Below are 26,134 nucleotides of genomic sequence, written 5' to 3'. Positions count from 1 at the left end.
GTGTAAATAATGAATCTCTTAAGAACTGAAATGAAGAACCGGAACCGGGAATATCTACTAAGAACCGGACTTTGCCATAGTCCTTGCCTTTGTTAATTCGTTTTAAGATCAGGGGCATTTACGGATTTCTCCTTAAGCTGGGTTTATTCTATTATTATAAGAAAAGAAAGAGGAGGAGGAAGTCCGAATTCGAGCCAACCGAAAAATAATTTATTTACGTAAGTAACTAACAACATTGATTTCCCCGAATCGATCTTCAGTATGGCGGCGTTTCAAGGCAAGAAGTTAATGGGTGATCCAAATGGTTAGAATTTGACATTTGTTTTTCCAGTTGTATATATTATGACCAAAATCATCCTTCAACTCTACATTTATGTTAATTTTCTCCTTGGCAGATGTGGTAACCGAATTCATTGAGGGTCTAGTGGAAACTTACCCTGGACTGCTCTACTTGGATGGATTCCCTCAGGTCTGTCAGTTGGACTTTTTCCTTTAGAGCCTACTATTAATTTATACTTTAAAGACTGCTTTTATTTTTCTGTGATGTGGTGTAGGTTAAAGTTGTATTACGTGCAGACATATCTCATGACAAAGTTGCGGTTATCTCAGGTAATCAAACCTTTCGTAATGTTAGTATTTGTTCAACAACTCGATGGCTTTCAAGCTGTTCATGATTGTTGAGTACGCATGAAATTAACTGTTTCAATTTCGAACAATGATATGCTTTTGAACATAGGGGGTGGAAGTGGGCATGAACCTGCTCATGCTGGATTTGTGGGGGAAGGAATGCTAGCTGCAGCTATATGCGGAGATGTCTTCACCTCTCCCCCAGTTGATTCAATTCTTGCTGTATGATTTATTTGTTACGCTGTTTGCTTTTATTTATTTATTGTCTATAAGTTGATATGAAAAAAAAAAAAACATATCAATACTTCTGTTCATATTTTCGTTAATTTCTGTTTAGAAATTGATTGCTAGCTCTGTTCACTTTAGGGTATCCGAGCCGTGACGGGTCCTAATGGCTGTCTTCTCATTGTCAAGGTAGTCTAATTCTTAATGAATGAAGATACTTCAGCTATCTTGGCTTCTCTTATGTTTCTGCACATATTTTCACCTTTTCTTCCGTGTTCTTTTCTACTACTATCATTAGGAAGTCAAAAGTGTTTATTTTTTGCATAATAAAAGTCATTGTAAAGGTAGTCTAATAGTTTATTGGTTTCATAAACAAAATTTATTTTATCACTTGATGTCTGTTAGGATTCTGGTTAAGTAAACGACCTTCTATTTCTTGACTACTTGGGTTTTCAAGGTTCATTGCTCAGTTGCTTAAAATTTGGTATCGGAGCTAATACCACATTCTGGGTTCGAACTTTGGGATTAAAATGCTCTGGGTAGAAAATAAAAAAAATAGGGTGCCAAGTCATTGAATACTGATAGGTGCGCGGAGCTGGTAAAAGAGATGGGCTATAATGACCCTACCACATGTCGATATTGTCCCCACTTACGTTACCCAAAGTCCCATGTCCAAAGCCTGCCTAACTATGGGTGTGAGGTTTTAACTTAAAAGGTCTTGGCATTAGTAAGTGGAAGTCGATTCTATATAGCCAGGATCCAAGACGGCTTCCTATCACATGGGCTACCATCGGGTCAGTGTCGATAGAGTGGGCCAACGAGAATGTTGGACTTTGGAAGCGTGCTGGAATGTTAAGTAATTGACTTTCCATTCCTTGATAACTCCAGTTTTCAAGAAATATTGGTCAGCTGCTTAACAATATCCTATGAAATATTACATATTCATTAAACAAAATCTTTGCAAGTTGGTTTAATTGCTTATTGTTGGCATAAACAAAGTCTTTTATGACTTCACATCATATTAATGATTACATATTTGTTGTTACCATCATTGTGCTGAATAGGGTAAAATAGTACCAACCATGTGTTGTATCTAAGTGTTGTTTTACCTATCTATTTTGAGGGAATTTCAGAATTATACTGGCGATCGGTTGAATTTTGGTTTGGCTGCTGAGCAAGCCAAATCTGAAGGTTATAAAATCGAGGTATAATATGAAATATGAATACATTTGCTAGTCTGTCTTTATGATTATGGTTGACCAATTCAATCAGAGAAGATGATATTTGCATCATACAGATGGTTATTGTTGGAGATGATTGTGCTCTTCCACCACCAAGAGGTATAGCTGGACGGAGAGGTTTGGCTGGGACGATTTTTGTTCACAAGGTATCTTGTGCATTTATTTCCTTGTTTTCAACTATGAAGCACGGACACCGACACGGATATGACACGACACGGATACGCGGACACAACATCATTCAAAAAAGTAGGACACAGATACATCATGGACACGTTAAAGAAAAATGATATATATATGGATACGTCATGAAATTTAACCCTCTCCACTAAGTTTAAATCAAAATATGAAAACTAGTTTTGAACATGTCTAACTCTAAAAGATTAAACAACAATATACATGTCCAAAAATGCAAGCTAATGCCAACAAAAGAAATAACAATTACAGAAGATTCCTAACAAATATATATAAAGACTTAAAAAGGACTAGGTAATCATCAAAAGTGTGCAGTTGTGCATTGTGCCTCCTTATTTCAAAAGTGAAATAAAATCCCTTCCAAGTCATGTATTCTTTTAAGTATTTTAATCACTTTTTTAAAATTTAGAGTAAAATGTAGAAGTGTCCCCCGTGTGTCCCTAGCGTGTCCATGGAGTGTTGGAAATTCTATAAATTAATTAATAAATCCAACACTCCAAATCGAGTTTCTGACACGTGTCGGAGGCGTATTGGGGAGTGTCGGTGTCGGATATGTGTCCAACACGGATACGCTACCCTTAGAGGAGTGTCCGTGCTTCATAGGTTCTCAATTAGAGAATTAGAGGGTTTTATTATTATTATTATTATTATTTTTAACGTATGCAGAAAGCCAGAAACTACCATTTGCAATGTACGCAATGTCTTTAATCTTGATTTCAGCACATTTATGTCATGACCAAAACCAGGATTAATTCTAAGTTTAGTTGAAACATTACTCAGAAATTTTCTGACTTTCCATACAACTTAAAGTTGTTGACTTGTTGGTACCTGAAAATCTAAATAAAAACATTGTCTAGAAAGTTTTGATAGTTCACAAGAAGTTAAGATCCTTGGGTCAAGGGATAAATCATCTTCTTAAACTGAATGCCTACAGATTCCCTATTTTGTTGTCTGTCATTATTTTGTATGTCATAGTTTTGCTTTTAATATTTTCTCTGGATTCTTTTAAGTGTGTTTTTGTGGACATTGAGGCTTACGCGTCAATTCCCTTACAGTCTCGCCTTAGGTGTACAAATTTTATGCGTTTTTTCGGAATTGCCCCTCAACATTCCTTACACACATTCACGTGCTTTTAAAAATAAGATATGCCTTTCACACATTGTGCGCTTTCATATATATATATATGGAGTAGGTTCCTTTCACAACACTTTTTATGCAAAATTTTATATAACACCCCCCACCGCCCACCCTACAAGATGATTTAAAGATTGATTTTTTGTTAATAAGATGTTCCCACCAGGGAGATGACCTATACAATTTTTTTTTTAATCTAATATGAAAAATAAATCATACAAAGGTAGTGGAGGATGCGTGCTACAAACTGCGCTGCTAGCTATGAAGCACGGGCGCAGCTGTCGGTGGGCTGTGTCCGACGTCTGCGTTGGACGTGGGAACAGACGTGGTCAACTTAACTGGACACGGGCCAGGACACGGTCAACATGGTCAGGTTGCGGATATTTGACTCAAAAAGGAAAATAAATAAAAAAAAGGTTAAAAGTCTCAATTTTATCTGGTTCTTGCTTTGTTAAGACTTTTGACACACTTTTAAAAATTGATTAAGAACTATGTAACTTAATCTTGTGGCTGTTTATCTTGAATAGTTTTAAATTTATGAATTATGATACATATGAATGAGTTTCTAATGTTTAACTTATATTTAACTTATACAATAAAAGTACAAATATCATTTAATTACCGTGTCCTTTTCCGCGTTCGAGTCCTACTTTTAAGATATGTCATATAATCGAGTCGCTGCGTCCGCGTCCGCTCAACATAGTCTCCTAGTCCTTCTCATTAAATATTTTATTTTATTTTTTGTTTCAATTCTTTAATTGCTACTGCTACTTATCACATGGGAAATAATAGGTTGCTGGGGCTGCAGCAGCAGCTGGACTTCCTCTTGCTGATGTTACTGCGGAAGCAAAGATTGCATCTGAAACAGTTGGAACAATGGGCATTGCATTGTCTGTTTGCACATTGCCAGGCCAAATATCTTCAGATCGTTTGGGTCCAGGAAAGATGGAACTTGGTCTTGGAATTGTAGGTTAAGCACTTACCATTTCTCTTTCATCTTTAAAGCCATTAATGTTTATTTGTTCTAAAAAAGTCTTTAAACTTCTTCTAGATTTTTTTAACTTACGCTAAGGCAAGTACATTAAGTAGAAAAAAATATACATTAAATGAAATAAAAATATACATTTAAGTAAGTATAACAATATTATTTGATCAGGTTTGTTTGAATTATTATCTCACTTGATGATATCTTTCGTTGCGTTCATCAATTTGTCGTTTATATGTTCGATTTATCTTCTAATGTCATTGTTACTGATTCATATATGTCAACGGTTTCTTCTCCCCGTTTGTGCAACTCACTGATATTTAACATACATTTACTTCCAGCATGGAGAGCCTGGCGCTGCGGTGGTTGACCTGCTTCCTGTGGATACTGTTGTTTCCCATGTTCTTGAGCAGATTCTGTCTAAGGTATGTGTCAACAGAGAACACGTACATACACAAGCACATGCAAAGCATTAAACATACGGGTCTTCCTATACGCAAGTCTGTAAGGAATTTTTTTGCCATTTAATGTAGTCATATTAACTGTAGATGGTTTGCTATCCACGAGCCTGTATTTTTCATCTATGTTAAAGAGCCACTTTCTTGTTTTGGTATTCACTTATGCTCTAACTAATTTAAATGATCCCCCCTCAAGTTGCTACGAGTTGAAGATTGGGGGGGGGGAGAAGGAGTCATCCCTAATTGCAACTAGTAATGGGGAGTTATCTCTAACTAAATCATATTGGATGAAAAGCTTACTATTCATTTAACCAATCAAATCAACACAATAAGTCATATTTCGCAAGTCATAAGTTATTACTTATAACCAATGACTCATTGATGCAGACGAATGCACAAAGATTTGATGTTGGAACCTCCAAAATCTGTAATGATTTTTAGGTTCCACCACCTTCTTGTTCAACAAAGAATATGAGTTTTTCAAATTAGAATAACAGGTAAAAATGTGTCACTCAAAATAAATGTATTTGTTGAGATGTTAGTATAATCCCACATGAGATAATTAAAGCCTTGCACAGTGGTATATAGTTCATTTGGCGGCTCCACTCATTGCAATTGGTTGAGTTGGATGCTCCAAAGTCTAAGATGGTATTAGATTATGCTATAGTATTTGTCCCATAAGGCCGTTTACTCCACGTCACCCAAGTATATAGGTCCATATGTTAGGCTTAAATACTGCCCACACGAGAGAGGACGCGTTGAGATTTTAGTGTAATCCCTCATGGGGTAATAAAGCCTTGCAAATAGTTATAGTTCCAACGACATTTCTGCCCGTTACCAAGTTGGATACTCCAAAAGTTTAAGAGTATTAGTTCTCAATTGTCATTTCTAATTTGGCCAAAGGTCTACATGGTTATTTATAATCCTCCACAAAATAAAGTAGACACCTAAGCTAAAAGCAAATCTAATTGTATTAGGAACATGTAATTTGTTGTAACCATAGTTAGTAATTCGGCGAATAATTCGCGCATATATCGTTTAAATCGGCAAACGTTTAATAAGACCGAATTTTTGAATGATACGGATTAATTCGTGAATTCGGCATGCATTAAGTATTCTTTCGAATAATAATCCCGTATTAATTGAAATCCTAAAAAAAGGGGATTCATTATAATAGAATTAAAGAATGAGTAATAACTGGAACTAAAAAGGAAGGTCAAAAAGTGGGGAAACTAAATATGGTGCGTGGGAAAATGGGGTGGGAAACTTTACATTTATTGCTTGAGAAGATCAATCACTTGAGAGAAATCAGAGAACTTAATAGGAAGATTTTTTATTTCTCTTTTTTGTCAAATTAACACATCCTTCCCACTTCCCACCAACATTGAAGAAGAAGAACCAAAGTGCAAGTGTTCCTACTCTTGATGTTTGACAACCTACTTGGTTCTATGTGATAATTGCATAGGAAGTTTTTTGTTTAGAAATTATAATTTGTCTTTTCTATTTTTCTTTGAATGACATTTTCGTTAGACGGGTTTTAATTGTGTAATGGAATTGATAATTTTGATTTGATTACTCTTTTTTCATGTCAATTTGAGGCAACAATGGGTACCATTTGTCAAATTTTCACTATAACTCTACTGTCGGATTTTTTACTTTTAGCTTCGTACTATACTCGAATTACTCACGAACTGAACTTTTGCAGTTTCCGTTTTTTTTAATCCGAATTGAAAAAACGAATTCTTGTCGACGCTCGAATTTTATTCGAATACTTTTTGTATCAAATTTTTGCCGCATTACGAATTGCTAACTATGATTGTAACAGTTACCCTAGTATTTGAAATAGCCTAAATAAGATTACTAATTAAACCTAATTTAGGCTTCAAGTAAGGGTTATAAACCTAGAAACTTTGTCCTAGAACTCCTGTGTTTTTTTTCTTAGTTTTCTTACAATGACGCTGACAGTTAATGCAAGATCACTAGCTTGATCTTTCAATGCGGTGCATCACACGCCCTCGAAGTATTGCAACTCTTCCCTAGCCCACTTAAAAAGAAAATATTTTCTTGTGGAAGTTTGCCACGAAAGTGAAATCGTTGAACTCTTTCACAGATCATATCCGATTAGTTTCTTTTACATGTATGTTTTGACATAAAGATAGTTACTATGTCAATTAATTTCTATTACATTTATTGCAGGAAACTAACTATGTCCCAATTACACGAGGGAATAGGGTCATTGTGATGATTAATGGGTGAGCCTTTTTAATCGTTTCTTGGCTGGTTTTGTATTCTTTTGGTCAAATTGTTACTGCACACAAGTACTCTATTATGGATTCTTGTTGAGTGTGGAATTAATTAATTTTTGTCATTTGGCATTTGTCATCTATAGTCTTTGTGTCAATTGTGAATTTATGTTTGAGATGATAATAGTCACTGTCTGCATGCCTAGTACTTCCGACACACTTTATACGTGTGGAGTATGTTGAACTCTCTCAAATCACACACTTCTTGAGCAGATTCGACATTAATCTTGCTTGCAAGGCACATTACCAGTTGGACTCCAAAATAGAAACCTTGCTAAGTAATCTAGATCTAAAACAAATAGGAAACTCTAATAACCTATTACTAATTTAATTAGAATACTAGTAAGACAATAAATATAATTGGTCTTTAATCCATGCACTGCATCATTGGTTCTAAATTTCAAGTTTCTAACTAAAACATAGGAATTACAGTTCTCACGTTTGACTCACAAATTTTAGAGAGAAAAAGTTGGAGTAGCATATTGAGATTAACCAATTATATATAAGTCAGCAGGGTAAAATGCAGGCAACAGTAATGTTAGCTACAACACATATCAAAGATTCAATTTGAGGGGGCAAACGGAATGAATTCACCAATTTATCTCTATTCCATGCATGCACACAACATATTTTTTCAAACTTCAGGTCCCCTTTCTTAAATATTCCACAGCACACATAGGAATTTGTGGTTTCATAACTTTATTGATAATTGGGACACTGTAATCTTGTAAAGGAGGGAAGCTTGTCATTGTAGGTAGCTTATGATAGGTCAGTGCTTGCCAAATGCAGATTAGGTGCCACACCCATAATGGAGCTAATGATTGCGGCAGGAAAAACGGTTCCGAAACTGCAAGTGGAACATGGGCTGGCTGTTGATAGAGTTTACACTGGATCATTCATGACGTCTCTTGATATGGCTGGTCAGTAATCAAAATTTGAAACAGGAGTTTTGGGTGTGTGTACATATGTTTCTGAACAAGTGAACCGCTCACCTATAGCTAATTTGCAGGATTTTCTATATCTATTATGAGGGCAGATGAAGCCATTTTACAGCGTCTGGATGCCCCTACTAGGGCTCCGTATTGGCCTGTTTCTGTTGAGGGTAGGAGGCTGGAAATAAACTATGTTCTATCGGCTCCAATATATTACCATCCCCATCAAGTCTTACTTCTGCTTTAATTTATAGATCAATTGCACTAATTCCTCACTTTTATATTCTTTCCAATTGTGCTGCAGGAGATCGTCCGCCTACTAAGCTTCCTGTTCCTATTCCAATCTCACGTTCCACAAAGAATGATGAGGTAACTTAGGAGAATTTTTTTGTTAAGAGAAGTGGGATTAACTATCTCTTGGTAAAGCACATTCACATGTTAAAGTTTTCATTTTACAATCTCCTATTTTATGCAACTGAAAGAAATTGTTGCAAACTATTTTAGTATCGTAACAACCCACCATGTACTTTTCTCATTTGTGTTAATGCTCATACAATGCCATGAATGTTCTGTGTTATATGAGAAAGCTAATATTAGAAAGACCTGCCTAGATTAGATATAAGCACAGGCGCACAGCCTTATATTTTTTTGTGATAAAGTGATGATTTGGTTCATGTTCCATTTTTACCTGTAGAAAACAATTGGTTAGATTCTGTAGATCTGTAAAATGGGGTCAGTGTGACGATCAAGATTCATTTACAAGACAAGTTCAGTCTCCAGTCCAGTTCTGAGGATGGTTAAGATTCTCAAGGGTCTAGAAATTGCCTCATCTGATTTACAGTGAATAACGAGTCTTAAAAATTTAACGAAGACCCTAAAATGGATAACCAGCAAAATTCTCTCTCATATTTACTTTTCCGTTTCACTAGCTATTCCGAGAAAAGAAGAAAAAGGATTCTTGAGTCGAACATTGTCATTAATTTGTGCTGTGTATTAGGTCTCGATTCGTCCACAAGAGCTGAGTGAACAAGGCCATATTCTTGAGGTTGTTATTGAAGCTGCAGCAAGTGCACTTATTAATCTGAAGGATAGTTTGAATGACTGGGATGGCAAAGTCGGTGATGGTGATTGTGGTTCAACTGTAAGTTAATTTCTTGAGCAATATTGATTTGGTTCACTTGATGCATTTTTTGTAATAGTGAGCTGAATACATGAAATTGTACAGATGTTTAGAGGTGCAACAGCTGTTCTGGAAGACATGAGGAATTAGTAAGTTACTTCTCTGGTTATTAAACTTTGGAGGATCCAAGTGCTTTACCCTTGCCTTTTTAACCACCCACTATTGCAAAATTTCTAAGCTGTGGTCAAGTTAGTTTTGAAAATTATTATTTTTGAAATAGGATTGGGATGCTCATGGTAAGGTGCCTTAGATATAAGTAAAATTTCTTTATAAAGATATGTAACATGGACACTTTATGCTCTTAAAAAAAATCCTTGTCGGACGAAGACACCCGGACACTCGTGTTGGGCACACGGACACATGGTGCATACGATTTAAACTAGTGTTACTATAAAACTAAGGAATAATCTACCAGCATAGTTATTGTTAAGATGTTTAGTCCCACATGGGTAATTATATTTGGCAGGTAATCATATTTTGTGGTTCAAATGGGTGCAGTTGGTTTTGTAATTATATTTGGCAGCGTAGAGTCAATATCTTAATCTCTTCTTCTTCTTCTTCACAGCTATCCTCTGAATGATGCAGCGGAAACAGTAAACCAAATTGGAACTTCTATCAAAAGGGTTATGGGAGGGACAAGTGGGATCATGTATGGTATATACCATCTTCATAATTAATCAAACTGAATCCCATGCTTCTAGGAACACTTCCCACTATTATTTGCTGTTGTTAGGATCTCATATATTGAATTAATCCTTCTCTCCATCTTTCTCTATGAAAAGATATGAGATATTTTGTAAAGCTGCTTCTGCAAGTTTGAAAGAAAGCAATCAATCATTGGTAACATCCAAACAATGTAAGAATCCATTGCTGTCAAAACATCTGTTTAATTCTTTGGACTTTCATCATACAACTCTCTCTCTCTCTCTCTCTCCAGGGGCTGATGCACTGGAAGAATCCATTGCTGCTATTAGTAAATACGGTGGAGCAAGAGCAGGTTATCGCACGTTGTTGGATGCTCTTATTCCAGCATCAACAGTTCTTCAAGAGGTCTCCATTGCTAACCATGTTTCTTTCTTTTGGTCGTTGACATGTTTCAGTCTTTATACTGGCTTGTCTAACTTATATTCTTGAACAGAGGTTGGCTGCAGGAGATAAACCTTCAGCTGCTTTTGTTCTTTCATCGGAAGCGGCATTGAGTGGTGCAGAATCAACGAAAAATATGCATGCACAGGTGATCATCCCTTTTGGATTGGCTTATTCATCTTTTGAGTTATAGTGAAGACCATATGCTTAAGATTAAAATTGTAGTAAAATTACATGGGCACGAGTATCCTTCTCTATGGTGGTCATTTTGTGGACATGTATCATCATGTATTCTGATGTTGATAGACCTCATGTAAACCATATGATCTCCAAAGTAACTTGCAACTGTGCGTTTGTAGGCTGGCCGTTCCTCTTACATTTCTCCTGAAATCCTTGCTTCTGTACCAGATCCTGGAGCCATGGCTGTGGCAGCATGGTATAGAGCTGCAGCTCTGGCAGTCAAAGAGCAGTACCAGACATAGGCGAAGGCGTATTCTTATGCTACACACCGTTTTCCTTCCACCCTTACATTTCGCTACTGTGACAGTGTTACAAAGTCAAATTAGCACATAATTGCACAGCTGTCAGGTTCTCCGCTTTACCACTTATGCATTGTGTGTAAACTGAGAGAGCAAGCTCCTAAGAATAATTTGTACATTTAATAAAAGATTTATAATGAATTTATTACATATTAGTGCTATATAGTTTCCTGATAAGTGGGTTGGCTAATTTTCTGCATGGTTTAGAAAAGTTGCTAAATATTCTGCTTACTGCTTTTAGATGCAATAGGTCAGATGCTTCTGCCTCAGATTGTCATTAAAATGTGTTCGACTGAACTCAATTGTCTGATGCTGCATGACATTATGGCGAAAATGGAAGGTACCCGGATAGGACGTCGTCATGGCGGGCGTGTCCGAGGTCAGCATCAAAATACCCCCCCCCCCCCCAGAAGAAAAAGAAGATATCATGTCAACAATGAACAATAAAGTCTACCTATATCGAAAAGGGAGTGAAAAACTTGTCAACAATGAACAATAAAGTCTACCTATATGGAAAAGGGAGTGAAAAACCTTAGATTTTTTTTAAATGATGAATCTAATCTATCTAATAAGATAGGGTTTTTCTTTTCGGGACAAAACTATAATAAAAGACGGCCCAGATCATTTCTAGCAAAATCTAACTGCTACTGTACTTTGCTAATTTTAATTGTTAAATCGGGACACTGATGGAACGGCTCCCCCCCTCCCCCCCCCCAAAAAAAAGAAGAAGAAGAAGAAGATATCCAATGAACAATAAAGTCTACCTATATCGAAAAGGGAGTGAAAAACCTGTCAACAATGAACAATAAAGTCTACCTATATGGAATATGGAAAAGGGAGTGAAAAACCCTAGATTTTTTTAAAATGATGAATCTAATCTATCTAATAAGATAGGATTTTTTTTATTTTTTATTTTTTTTTTTTTTTTTCGGGACAAAACTATAATAAAAAACGGCACAGATCATTTCTAGCAAAATCTAACTGCTACTGTACTTTGCTAATTTTAATTGTTGAATTGGGATACTGATGGAACGGCTCCCCCCCCCCTTAAAAAAAGAAGAAGAAGAAGAAGATATCCTGTCAATAATGAACAATAAAGTCTACCTATATCGAAAAGGGAGTGAAAAACCTGTCAACAATGAACAATAAAGTTTACCTATATGGAAAAGGGAGTGAAAAACCCTAGATTTTTTTAAAATGATGAATCTAATCTATCTAATAAGATAGGGTTTTTTTTTTCGGGACAAAACTATAATAAAAGACGGCCCATATCATTTCTAGTAAAATATATCTGCTACTGTACTTTGCTAATTTTAATTGTTGAATCGGGATACTGATGGAACGGCTCCGATTTGGTTTTTACGGGCTTTGTTTCCATAAGGTCGCAGGTTCCAGCCATGGAAACTTGAGGGTTTTTTGTAAGAATTTATTAAAATTAATTCACTCTGCCAAATCTTTGTGTCACTACTTTCGGCAAATCAAGTTTTTGGATTCCATCTTGCTGCTGTAAAAGTGAATCATCATGTCTTCTTGATTGATTGAGTAGCCATTAAAGAAGGAACAACAACTACAACTGAAGAAGTAGATCAAGGATGTTCTCATTTCTATTCTTACTTGAACAATACCAAAAAAGAGTAATGGAGTTATAGCTTCCAAGTCCTGAACTCAAGAGAAGGTGACCTTACTTGCACATATTGTTTTTTACAAGCCATAACCATTTTCTCTTATTTCGGAAGTGTACATGATCAGAATTCATAAGCTTTCCACTTACCTTTATATGATTAATTATGATGTTGTTATTTTTTAAGTACAGATGAACCTGAGTATGATAATGTTATTAAGTTTTATTATGAACGTATGGTTAGGAAAGGGGTTGGGCATAACTGTTATACTTTTTCCCATGCTAGGATTGTGAAGAGAGGGTTTGCAGTAGATTTGTTTGGGCAGAATTCTCTAATTTACATGTATTATTCGATTAGGAGAATTTGGAATGCGAGGAAGGTGCTTGATGAGAGGTGTGAGTTGGATTTGGCGTCATGGAATTCGATATATGATTGCTTGGTATGTGAAGAATGGGGAAGTTGGTATTGCAAGGGAGTGTTTTGATGTGATGCCTAAAAGAGATATTTGGAGCTGAAATTCGATGATTGCGTGGTATGTTGGAGTCGGCGATATGGAGGCTGCTCAAGAGCTTTTTGAGGGGATGGTGGTTAGAGATGTTGTCAATGTGCTGATGCTTTGTGTTTACCTATCGTTTGTGACATATTACAAGTTTGTTAGAGTATTTGTCATTATGCATCAATGTGTTGATATTATGTGTGTGTTGTACTAAGATACTGTTTTGTGTTTTGCTTTGGACTGTTTTATATTGGTGTTGCTTTCGTTAGAATTTATCAAACCTGAATATTAAAAAAAAAAAACATAGATTTGGCAAACTGTTTTACTTCATGTTATTAGTCAACACCATTTTTTTAGGCAGTATTTGAATTTTATTTTTTACTTCCAAGTGAGAGGATTTGAGTCAATAGCTTACAATAAGGACTATAGTGGTGTGGTTTTGTTGACAATCACTCATCTGATGAAATTAAAATCCCATTTTTTGTTCAGGAGAATATTCATGAGCTTCTTGAGTTTCACAGAAGTTGGTTAGAGCTCCCCTAAATCAATATTCTCGGTATAATATTTCACCCGCTTTTGTTCTTAGAACTCCCCTTATTAAACCATCATTTCAGTTATGATACCATTTAACTTTATGCATAAATGGTATGCAAAGTCTTCTTTAATGTTTAATGAGTTGTCTTTTAGTTTTAGAAGTAATTTGTGTTATGTATAAATATGAAGTTATATATTTTGATATGGTTGATCTATAAGAATTGTATTGTTTGATTTTAAGGTTATGACAAGATTTAGGTTTTTGAAATGTTGAAAATACAAAGGAGATTCTGCTGGATTTTTTTATTTAAAATAAAATAAAAATGATGATGTTCTTAATTGAAGACTCTCTTCCCTTATTTTCCTTATTCTCATTCTGATATGTGTTGAATTAATGAATGTGTAAGAGTATGTGTAATGAGTTGGTTTGTGAGAAATGAAATGCATAGAATTGCAATCATTAAACTCATTCGAATATGCGTATGAAATGATTATGAAGTATAACACTGTTGGAAATGGTTATATCATTGATCCAATGCTACCATAGAGATGGTCTCTTGGGGTGTTGTTCAAAAGCAATATGTCTAGAGTGCCGACTGGCACGGGCATTTACTAGTTTAAAATATGAGAGGGCTAATTGCAGGGATGATGGGCGAATTATTGCCGTTTTGGTAAACAAGAAAATGAAAAACACAATCTACAGTTTGTGAATACGAAATTTGAAGAATCAAAGACGACAGGAAAATCCAGTAAGAAACGGCGGGCTTTGTTCTGTGTTAGAACTTGATTATTTAGCTTTGCACCATGGCGATTCTAAGTCAAGTATTGCTTTCTTGTGTCAAATACTAAAATACTAAAAGTGGACTGAATATTTTGAAGAAAATTTAGAACCATATTAATCTGAATTTTGTTTGGAAATTGGTTCAATGATGTGCTGAGGACTCGACGATAATTGATAACAACTTATGAAGGCAATCACAATCATCCACTCACTCACATGGAGGGATGCGGTATGTAGTGGATGACTATTAATTAAAGCTCTCTTATACTATAAATTTTACTCTAGAGCTTTAATTGTTTGCATTTGCTGATAATGCTCAAAAGCCATTTTGGTATCTAGTCTCGGTCGTAATTTGCACTATATTGGATTACTTTATTGTGTGCATTCTATTGAATTTATAGACCTACTTTCATGTGCTTTATTCGGTTCACAAGAAACTTAGTGTAGTAACTTCTAGCATACACGGTGTACGAACTTTTTTGGCTTATTTTACTGATAATGGCTGACTTCTTAATGATTGGTGGAACTTTAGGAAGTTCACATCTAAAAACACAAAGGTCCTAGGGATAGAAGCCATAATCACTCAAGATCACTGCTATGTACAACTTATGTCAAATGAATATTTCGGCTTTGATCATGATGCCCTAAATGAATTCTGAAACCAACTAATGCATAGAGTGTTGATCAAAGAAGGTGCCAAAGCTATGAGGGAATACGACAAAAAGTAGTGTGCATAATTATAATGTTGGTCAATTGTACTTTTGTTCTTTATCTTTATGCTATACATATCTGCTTGAGTTGAGATTGTTCATATGTTGCATCTAAGCATATTGTAATCAGCCCTTCAAACAGAATTCTAGAATGCTTAAATTTTTGAAGCTATTTTGTTGGGTGATTGTTTTATGTGTTTCTGTATATTATTATATTAAAGTCAAGGGTTCAGAAGCTGATTAGCTGTTTAAGACTCTTTTTTTGCTGAATGTTGGTTTGAGTTTTTATTTGTGGATAGATGGCATCTCAAAGCTTCTTTTCGCTTCTATTGCAGGGAAAGACATGATGTCTCCAGTAAAGTAAATGCAAGGGCTTGAGTTATATTCGTTTATTCGTGTACCTTCAGTGTATAATATTGGCCGGTATACTGATTAGTTATGTTGCATCACTTTTATTCTCCATTATCTTGTTTTTGCTCACTATCGAGTTGATATTGTCTGCACAAAACATTGTTGGGACTTTGACCGCCTGTTTCCTAACCTTATATTTAGAGTTTAGAGAAGATGACATCCTCATTGAGTCTGCAACAAGGGCTCTAGTCCCCCTCATCAATAAGATTCATTGACTTCATCTGGTTTTAGATCTATAGTAGGTGTGCCCTTTGCTTCAGATGTGAAGCAATTAAACAACTAAAGTAGGCATGCGTTGTTGGAGGTGCTCTGGATGTTGCAAGCGTTATCGTGTAGTGTGCCAATTAAAACCGCTTAGATTATAATTATTCTTTCTACTGGAATTTCTTATGAGATGATCCCCACTGCATGTTTGGAAGTCATATTTTCCGTTTTATTTTTTCTTCAGAACTAAAGGAAAATATATTGCTAGAGGTATTGAATTCTTTGTTGCGCATATGTATGCCGAAGGTGCCACTAAACAATAATGCATTTTTACCGTGTGAAGCAATTTTTGTTACATATATGTATTTTAAGCCTTGTTAGCAATTCCGGATACAACAAAAATACAGTACGGGAATAATTCAAGAATTATTCGATGACTAAAAAAAACGGTACGATCAAATATTCGGTCAAAAATTTGCAATACGGCAATTATGCAGTGTTTAATTAATAGGCATTTTAAACGTTTGGTTGCAAAAATTTAGAAATAAAAAATTCGTGATATTATGTTAGTAAATATTAATAATAGTTGTCATTCTCTACAATATAACAAACATATCCAAACAATTTAGCTACGAAAACATTGAAACCAATGTTGCCTACATAGGTTTTCATTTATTTTTTCTTGGATTACAGCTCAAACTTCAAAATACACACACCATCGCATGACAATTCAAATAGTCCAAAAAGTATAAAAACAAAGCTTTTATATTAATTCATTATTAAAAATGTAAGAGTGGGGACTTAAAGTACATAAAAAATAACAAAAGCCCAACCGAATTTTCATTTAATATTATATATATTAGCCGAATTTTTTAGCCAACTTTTTAAAAAATTCGTCAAAAACCGTATTATATTTTTCAAGGCAAAAAATCATGAACTATTATGAATCTTTCAAATGTTCGGAAGTATTAAACATATGACCCTTCAAAGATTCAATTCGCGAATAATTCAACGAATTGCTAACAAGGATTTTAAGTGCTTCACACTTAAATGTGACAACCAATTTTGGGTTCACCATAAGAAAATGGGATTGCAAGTTATGCTTTGAAAGCACTATGAAATAGTATATACTATATAGTAGATAGCGCCGAATGCGCGTCGAGCTTATCAGTGCCATACGGCACGGGTAAACCCTAGTTTCCAACTAGCTGACATAGCCCTGAATTGCCAACGAGATGAAATTGCCCTTATTTTCAACGAGCTAAAATTGCCCTGAATCTCTAACGAGTTGAAATTGCCCCGATTTTCCAATGAACTGAAACTGCCCATGAGTTGAAATTGCCAAGGAGTCCATGTCAAAATCAGCCCAGCACGCATCGGTCTCGTGACATTTTGCTTGGTGGAAAGCGTAGTAAGGCTTGTCTGGTCGATCTGCTGGTTGACGCACATCAGGTCGGTAATATGCAGCTCGCTTGATCTTGTCCAGTATGTAACTGGGAGATCGTGTGGGGACAACAAACTCTCAGTTGTTGTTTGTTTTGTTCCCCGACTTCTGTTCTTGCAGTCTGGACCGCTTTTTGGTAGGTGGGGCGTCATCGGAGATCGCTGCTACTTCTTGTTCTTTTGTTAGGCCATTGTGTTTCAGGGATTCTCGCAACTTAATATACTTGTCTACTCAAGCGTATAGCTCAGACAGTGTTTCTACACGCTCTTTCATCCGCGACCTGAAGAGCTCTGTGTTGCGCACTCGACAGGCGTTGGAGAATGCCAGTGTGGCCAAAGATTCTTTAAGACCACTCTCCATGCATAACAGTTCGACTTTGAACCGTCTAAGGAATTGGCGAATGGTTACATCTTCGCCAAATGAGAGCTGGAAGAGTGAATCAAGATCAGTCTTTTTACGTCTATTGTGGACGTACTGACTAGCAAATAGATCAGTGAGTTGCTCGAAGGTCTTTATCGAGTCTGGCTCGAGTGAAAAGAACCAATCGAGTGCGCCATCTTTGAGACTGGTAGGAAACAAGCGACAATGAAGGTGATCGAACTCCGGTGCACTATAGAGTGCAAGGCTTTGAATGTAGCGAGCCACGTGCTGACCAGGACACGTGCTGCCATCATACATTGAAAAACGTGGTTGGACGAAATCTGGAGGAGAGGCTCTACTGAGTACCTCAGCAGTGAATGGGGACGTGCGGTATGTCTTCAACATCTTTTGAACGATCTGGGTGGCGTCTTTCTTAACTGCGCTTTGGTCGATCCGTTGTGACAGTTCGTTAATCTGTTAATTAACCTCGTTGATGTCGTCCTCTGCTAAGGCACCTGGTGCATTGTGCGTGTCCACTTGCGCACGTAATGTGACATTCTCCTGCCTGAGCAGGGTGATTTGCTCGTTCATCGTACCTAACTAGCCTGCTAAACTTTGGATTTGAGCTTTGAGGCTTGCCATGCTTCATGGGCTTGAGAATTTTGCTTTTTAGTTGTAAGATTTGTGAAGTGGTTTCTCAAGAAATCGAGACCACAGACGGCGCCAATGTAAAGGCGTGTTTTAGTTCACCTTTACATACGAGGTAAGAAGGAGAATGTGATTGAATGTGGGAAAGACCGAGTTCGTTGATGAGCGAACTGCCTACGTATCTTACTCTTGATTCTGGGGAGAGAGAAGAATCAGGTCTGACGTAGTTCATGTAGGTGGTATTTATAGATATTGAGAGTATAGATCCACAAGACACGTGTACTGCCATGTACAAGTGTGGGGTGGAGATTAAGAATGAGTGTTAGGTTGGTTTTGGTAGGAATTATGTGATGATTGGGAGTGGTTGTAGTAGTTCGTATATCACGGTGATTGGAAGTACATGTATGGCCCTGGTAATGATTGCCTCTGGATAAGGGATGGTGTTATCAGATGGAGCGTTCTACTTTAGGTCGTCTGTTCAACTTGTGATATCTTGTAGCGAGCTGAAGTAGACCACCTACATGAAGCGAGCTCAATATGAAGCAATTCCTTTAGTTCATGTCAAGGAATCACACGTCAGAAACTTCATTTGGACTCACATCATCACCAGATTTGGCTTGCCACACACATTGGTGATGGACAATGGTTCCCAATTCAAGGGTAAAACGTTCAAGGAGTTTCTGGCCAAGTGGAAGATCGTTCATGCATTCTCCACTCCTCAGTATGCTCAAAGCAATGGCCAAGCAGAAGCCAGCAACAAGTCAATCTTGGAGAATTTGAAGAAAGAGATTGAAAATAACAAGAACCAATGGCCAAATCAGTTAGAGAACATTCTGTGGGCTCACCGCACCATAGCTCGCTCCAGCACAGGCGAGTCACCATTCTCCTTATGTTATGGTACTGAGGCCATTATCCCCACTAAACTAACAGTTACTACAACTCGGTCAGAACTCATCGAGTCTGGACACAATGACTCCAACCTAGCACGAGAGGTTGACTTGCTGGAAGAACGCCGCGACCTAGCAGCCATTAGAGTGACATCTTACCATCAAACTCTGAAAAAGTCCTACAACAAGCGAGTTAATCCTTGGTCTTTTCAACCTGGTGATCTAGTTCTGAAAAAGACTCAAGATGACTCCAAACTAGCACCAACATGGGAAGGATTGTACATAGTGGAACGAGTTGTTGGCAATGGCGCATACTGGATCAAGACCCAAGAGGGGAAACCATTGCCACGCCCTTGGAATACTTATTTGTTAAAGAAATTTTATCAATAAAAATGCATTGTTGTACATTCCATGTTTTTATTTACTGAAAATTAAGGTTTAATTTACTTATGTTTGTATTACAACCTACTCCGTTCAATCTCATCAACAAAACACCGAACTTGCATTGAAAGCATCACCAGTATACGCGTACTTCCAGCACTCTCATGAGTTTCAATGCTCTCAGTGAGCAGTACGCTTTCATAAGCTAACACACTCTCCGCGAGCAGCATGCTCTCTTGAGCTTATAGGCTCCATAGTCTCTCCAATTCTCACTAGTTGAGGATCTATACTTCTAGGATCAACTCAGTGAGAACGCTCTCAGTGAGCAGTACGCTTTCATAAGCTAACATGCTCTCCGCGAGCAGCACGCTCTCTTGAGCTTACAGGCTCCATAGCCTCTCCAATTCTCACTAGTTGAGGACCTATACTTCTAGGATCAACTCAGTGATAACGCCTCGATGAAGCATGCGGCTTTCATAAGCTAACACGCGGCTCTCATGCGAAGCAAAGACGCTCTCTTGAGCTTACAGGATGCATAACCTCTCCAATTCTCACTAGTTGAGGACCTATACTTCTAGGATCAACTCAGTGAGAACGTTCTCAGTGAGCAGTACACTTTCATAAGCTAATATGCTCTCCGTGAGCAGCACGCTCTCTTGAGCTTACAGGCTCCATAGCCTCTTCAATTCTCACTAGTTGAGGACCTATACTTCTAGGATCAACTCAGTGAGAACGCTCTCAGTGAGCAGTACGCTTTCATAAGCTAACATGCTCTCCGCGAGCAGCACACTCTCTTGAGCTTACAGGCTCCATAGCCTCTCCAATTCCCACTAGTTGAGGACTTATACTTCGAGGATCAACTCAGTGAGAACGCTCTTAGTGAGCAATACGCTTTCTTAAGCTAGCATGCTTTACACAAGCAATACACTCTCCGTGAGCAGCACACTCTCTTGAGCTCACAGGCTTCATAGCCTCTCAAATTCTCATTAGTTGACTACCTTTAACTTTAGGAACAGCTCAAAGAGAACGCTCTCAGCGAGCTCTACGCCATGTTAGGCTAGCACGCTCACTCGAGCTACCAGGCTCCACAGCCTATACGGTTCTTACTGGTGGGCAACCCACATATGAGAACGTTATCTATGAGCAAAACGCTTCCTTAAGCTAACTCTCAGGTTTCTTAGCCATTATACGACATAAACATTATAAACGAAACACTAACTATAAGCAATTAAGCATAAGCAAGAAACATGCATTCCATCCACATTCATTAATGGAACTGCCTGACCAAAGCCAGGAAAGCAGTTCTTGAATCCACCGATCTGCTGGGTCTACCTAGGAAATCCAGATCGGTATGTTTACAATTTTTGCAAATATCGAACTGCCACTTTCGTGGAAACCAGTTCGTTCTATATCAATACCAAACGGGCGAACTGCTCAGGCGAGCCTGAGAAACCAGCTCTATTGTTTAACACTATTACAGTGAGAAGAACAAGAAAAACAAAGTTTTTCACAACTTACAAGCACACAAATCCAGCAATCATTGTCCAGGATCAGCAACAACATGTTTATCCTTAGGAGCAGCATTGGTCGAGGGAGTGTGCCTCGCATCTCTGAGCACGACATGCATACTCGTACCCAGAGCCCCACGATCACAAGCTTCCTTCAACTGTAAGTATTTCTCGTTCAGCTCGGCATACTCAACACAGGCCACGGTGTATGCATTTTGTGCCTGGTGAGCAACCCCCTGGCAACGCTTGGCGTACTCCGTCACTTCAGCCAACTTACCTTGCAAATCCTTCATCGACTTCACCAACACCGACTTCTCCTTAGCAACATCCCGGTACTTTTTCGTCATCGCGTGCAGTTTCTGCTTATCAGCTCCCCAAGCAGCTCGCATGCATCCCAGCTTGACTTTAACATTGTCAGCACACTTAACAGTACTTCTCAGCATGTTGTACCCAGCGAGGAACTACAAGCGAGATACCAAAGTTAGAAACACCCACCAAACTAAAGGAAAGCATAACAGATGACGAACTTACCAAGCAACAGACCATATCCATGGTCCCTAACAACGTCCCCATATCTTCATCTCCGACTTCCGCCTTATCATCGTCTAGTACTATACTTTTCAGCAAACTGGTCGCTGTGGGTGCCGAGTGGAAGCTGCAGTCAGAATGTTTGACAGCACGCTTCTTCCCCGTCTTCCCCACATAGAAAAACTCGCTCCCTACATTATCAGATCACTGAGCAGAGCTGGCACCAGCAGCAGTGTGGCCTTGCCCCTGATTGCTACGTTCCTCAGCACCCAGGTCGGCCTCATCCCTCTGACTAGGAAACCTGAACACAATGCCCCCAGTTGAACGACCTGCACTTTGGGATCATTTTTTGCTCTTGGCCTCAGTAGCAACAACCTTCCTCTTGCCACGATCACCATGACGGTGGGGGTGGAACTCCATCTCTTCCATCACTAGGGGAGAGCTTTCCCTCAAACTCCCATCACCACTAGAATCTATATGTCTCCGGGCCATAATAAACTCTACAAATAAAACAACGTTTAGCGAGCTAACAACAAGAATACAGTTTCCTGTTCAAAGGAAGAACCAAACACCGATAAACACATACCTGAGTTGAGCAGCAAAGGAAATGGGCACGATTTTTTTGGGAGAAGAACTGCTGCAACAAAGAGAAGAGCAAATGTCTTTGGTCTTCTAGGAACAATTTTATTTATTCTCAAATAACGCATCTTCCCTAGGCACGCCCATAATTACATCGAGACGCCAAACGTCAGGCCACCTGGCAGCCATCATTCCATATCTTTGACCGCTCATATTCCTACACGTGCCATGCACGTACTGTAGTCCTTCCGATCTAAAACCTTGAATGCTTCATGCGTCCTAAGGATTCTCGCGACCTACAATGCTAAGGACGCATAAAAGATCAGGACGCTCACCCAGGATCACAAGTTACTTAGCCACCCCACTCGTACCAAAGGTCGCCCACACAGACAGACCATTATAACAATCATTCACACCAACAAAAGTTAAACATAGCGGAAAAGCAAAAATCAGCATTCCATAAAAGCAAAAGGACGAACTATTCAACCAAAGTCAGGCCCCAGTTCGTCTACTAGCCAAGCTGCTAAGTCTACTCAGGAAATCCAGCTCGGCTAATCATCATTCATCATACGATGAGCTCCCCATAACAATATGGGGAGCCAGTTCGCTCAGTGTTCTAGCAACCATAACAAAAAGAAAGTCGAACTGTCCAGGTTACCCCAGAAAACCAGCTCTAATGTATCACAACTTACAAACATCAGAATCAAGAAAATATTCTCACAACTCTCCAATTCTAGGAAGAACAACCAAAGTTTCACCCGCTAAGGGGTCTTCAACTTCTACATCACCCCCTTCAACCACAATCGAAAGACCATCCGCACCCAAGTTCACAAACACATCTGGCGTAACACCTTCAGTTCGGGATTCAACGACCTCTTGAGCAGATACCGTATAAGTAGGAGCATCACATGCATCTCCCTGTACAGGTACACTGATGTACTGGGAGCCCCGCGTTCATGCTCCTCTTTCAAGGCTTTGTAATCTGCCTCCAGCTCAAGGAAATTAGCATCCAGATTGTCATACGCTTTAGTAGCTTTTTGAGCAACTTCCTTGCAGTGCTGAGCATAGTCATTCAACCTACCAATTTCTCCAGTCACAGCAGAAACGTTCTCCTCAGCGGCCTATAATTTCAGCTTAGGTCTTCCACCTCGGTATCCTTCAGCAGCTTCGCCAACTTAAGTGTCTGGTGCTCTTTCTTCACCTCATCAAGCTCCTGGCAATCTATGCTACATGTGTCCTGAACATTCTTCAGCTCGTCTTTTAACTTCACCACCGTCTCTCTATCTGATTCAGCAAACTGGGCGATCTCCTTCAGCTTCTGGTACCCACTCACAAGTTGCATTAACGCACATACAATAGCAGTTAGTTCGCACTGTTCTCATAAAAGAACAAACAAACCAAATCGGGAGCATTTCACTTACCAGACACTGCGCTATATCCATTCGCCTCAGGTTATCAGCCAGCTCCTTGCGGTTGCCATCCAGAGCTATATGATCAAGCAGGCACGCCGATATCTTACTCGACTTGAAGCTGACATCAGTTCGTCTCACAGTCTGTTGCACCCCCTGGTCATCCAAGTACACTGCTTGGGGCTCCAACTCCTCAACAGTCATAGTAGACTTCCCACTCACCTTACCCGGGCCCTTCGCCTTGGCCAACGGGGTAGGCTCTCGAGATACAGGTGGTGAACTCTGCCTGACCCCAAAAGTCTCTAGGTCCATGACTGGGTCCGGCCTCAACCTGGTACTGCGAGTGGCCTTACCGCCAACTCGCCCACCACCAGAACCGCCCCCAGTACTGGAGCTCTCCCCAAGCACATGCCTCGCAGCTTTGACAACCTTTGCAGCGTCCTGCTCAGTTGCATCAGCCTTCCTCTTCAATGAGCTGCTCTGCTCACGAGGATTGAAGGTCACCCTATCCAGCTCTAAAGGCGCACCAATAGACCCCCCTTCAGGTCGCCCGCCGAACCCAACAATCCCTGAGGCACCAGAACCTCCTGTGGATCGGCTAGGAGCAATACGACCTCGGTTCCTATCCTCCCTGGTCACCAGATCGCTCTTACGCTTATCTATCACTGTTTCACTTATTTGACCCCGAGCCCTTTTCTTCTGAACTCTCCCTTTCTCCCTAATCACAAGACCTCCTTTTTCCACAAAGAAATGCGCGACTTCAGGCAGTTTCGCTTGTTTCTGAGCTCGAGTCAACTTCACGAACTTCTCTATTTCCTTCCGTTTAGTTCGCCTCTTTATAGCGAGCTCTGCAAACATAACAAAACTCACGTCAGTTAAAATAATCATAACCCAAGCATCAAAACAACAGACCAATCCACTCCTACCTACCAGCAATATTGCAAACCCTAGTTTGCAAACTATCTCCTCTAACACAGTAGTTCCCAACTAACAGCAACGACCTCTTTTTCCAAGCCTCATTGCTTACACCATCCATCACACTAGAACGCCCCATCAAAGTTTGCAAGCTAAAGTTGAAATTACGAGATCGCTTTACCGCAAAATTCTCAACAATATCAGCTACCCTTATGCGGTACTCACCACTCGCGTTCAGTAAATCGAACACCTTGAACAGCTGCCAAGTGTTACCAACAAACTGACAAAGGGACTTCTAATAGAAATTTAAAAAGTTGCAAACCAGCTTCGAGAACGGTATCTTCATACCAGCCCTCAGCTGCCCCTCACAGATTGTTATCCCATAGTTCGGAGGGTTATACTCCTCACTCCACACATTTTTGTTTTGGCCTGGGTCGTGTATCTCCAGGTCGTTCGCTTCTATCCCATAAGCTGCCCTCAGTTCGAGGAACGCACTCGCAGCAAGTCGATCCACCGTCCTAGGGGGCAACCCACTAGAGGACGACCCCTCATCACGACCTGAAGTGCTAGCTACAGCACCCTCAGAACCAGATCGTGCCCTAACATCAGCCTCATCGTCTTCATGGCCACTCTCAAAACCCACAGACTCCTCCTTATCTTCCTCATATTCACCACAGCTTAAAGATACTTCCTGAACTTCTTCCGATCGAGTATCATCAGAGTCAGACATCTCATGTTTTTCTCTTATCAAATACCCAAAACTAAACAACAAAACCTAACACTGATCTAGCTACTAAGCACACAATGCCTGGACAATAAGAAAGAAACGGAAAAGAAGCAGCAGCAGAAACACTAACCTGAGAAACCCTAGCTTGCGTTGATGTTGACGAAGAAAACGAAAAATAACTTTTCAGTTCTCTCAAATTTGGTTTTGAATAACCGCCCATTCAGTTCCCAATGCAATATGATTACAACCTACGCCCTATCCCGCACACCTGTCCCAAGGACCTGTCTTTTCAAGAGTCCGGAAAACGCGGCGACACGTTTCCTCCACAACTGCTTTGATTCTCTCACGTGCCAACCACGTGCCAGCTATCCCTCGCACCAGGTCGTCACACAACACGAATCGATCTCCACAGTACAATAGGCATTTCTGCTCTCACCAGTCCGCTTCTCCACTCATGATTAACACGTGCCAACGTTTTCTCTAAGCAAATCGCTTTAATGTACAACACGACCTACTGAGAGGGGGCTGTGTGAGGGAGTAATATTCTCATTCAGGTTATATTAAGCACCTGTTGAGCTCGCCCCCAAGATCGCTTCATATTGAGCTCGCTTCATGTAGGTGGTCTACTTCAGCTCGCTACAAGATATCACAGGTCGAACAGACGACCTCAAGTAGAATGCTCCATCTGATAACACCATCCCTTATCTAGAGGCAATCATTACCAGAGCCATACATGTACTTCCAATCACCGTGATATACGAACTACTACAACCACTCCCAATCATCACATAATTCTTACCAAAACCAACCTAACACTCAGTCTTAATCTCCACCCCACACTTCTACATGGCAGTACACGTGTCTCGTGGATCTATACTTTCAATATCTATAAATACCACCTACATGAACTACGTCGTACCTGATTCTTCTCTCCCCTCAGAATTGAGAGTAAGATACGTAGTCAGTTCACTCATCAACGAACTCGGTTTTTCCTACATTCAATCCCATTCTCCGTAAAGGTGAACTAAAACATGACTTTACATTACTCAATTTAACATTTTCATAGCATTCTCGCAATACACTCTCTT

At 39.1% G+C, this 26,134-nt stretch overlaps 1 protein-coding gene across 5 annotated transcripts; it reads left to right on the top strand.

Moving 5' to 3' along the window:
- Positions 1 to 20: 20 nt before the first annotated feature.
- On the top strand, positions 21 to 11,063 carry LOC147514215 (putative 3,4-dihydroxy-2-butanone kinase). Of its 5 annotated transcripts, none has more exons than XM_086581640.1 (20): positions 21 to 304; positions 396 to 469; positions 555 to 609; positions 737 to 849; positions 994 to 1,041; positions 1,986 to 2,057; positions 2,150 to 2,239; positions 4,212 to 4,385; positions 4,746 to 4,829; positions 7,059 to 7,114; positions 7,955 to 8,085; positions 8,175 to 8,267; positions 8,402 to 8,466; positions 9,095 to 9,238; positions 9,323 to 9,366; positions 9,843 to 9,926; positions 10,060 to 10,133; positions 10,215 to 10,327; positions 10,416 to 10,511; positions 10,772 to 11,063. In XM_086581640.1, the coding sequence occupies exons 1-20, from the start codon at positions 262 to 264 to the stop codon at positions 10,934 to 10,936; spliced, it is 1,818 nt and encodes a 605-aa protein (XP_086437766.1). In that variant the 5' UTR covers positions 21 to 261; the 3' UTR covers positions 10,937 to 11,063. The 5 variants fall into 5 exon arrangements, with proteins under 5 accessions (XP_086437766.1, XP_086437767.1, XP_086437768.1 ...); XM_086581641.1 differs by having other exon boundaries at positions 10,723 to 11,063; XM_086581642.1 differs by lacking the exon at positions 8,175 to 8,267.
- Positions 11,064 to 26,134: the final 15,071 nt, after the last annotated feature.

This window comes from Coptis chinensis, chromosome 2, assembly GCF_015680905.1.
Source record: "Coptis chinensis isolate HL-2020 chromosome 2, ASM1568090v1, whole genome shotgun sequence".
NCBI lineage: Eukaryota > Viridiplantae > Streptophyta > Magnoliopsida > Ranunculales > Ranunculaceae > Coptis > Coptis chinensis.
Note: the sequence above shows the minus strand (reverse complement) of the source record. Positions and strands in the feature narration are given on the sequence as shown.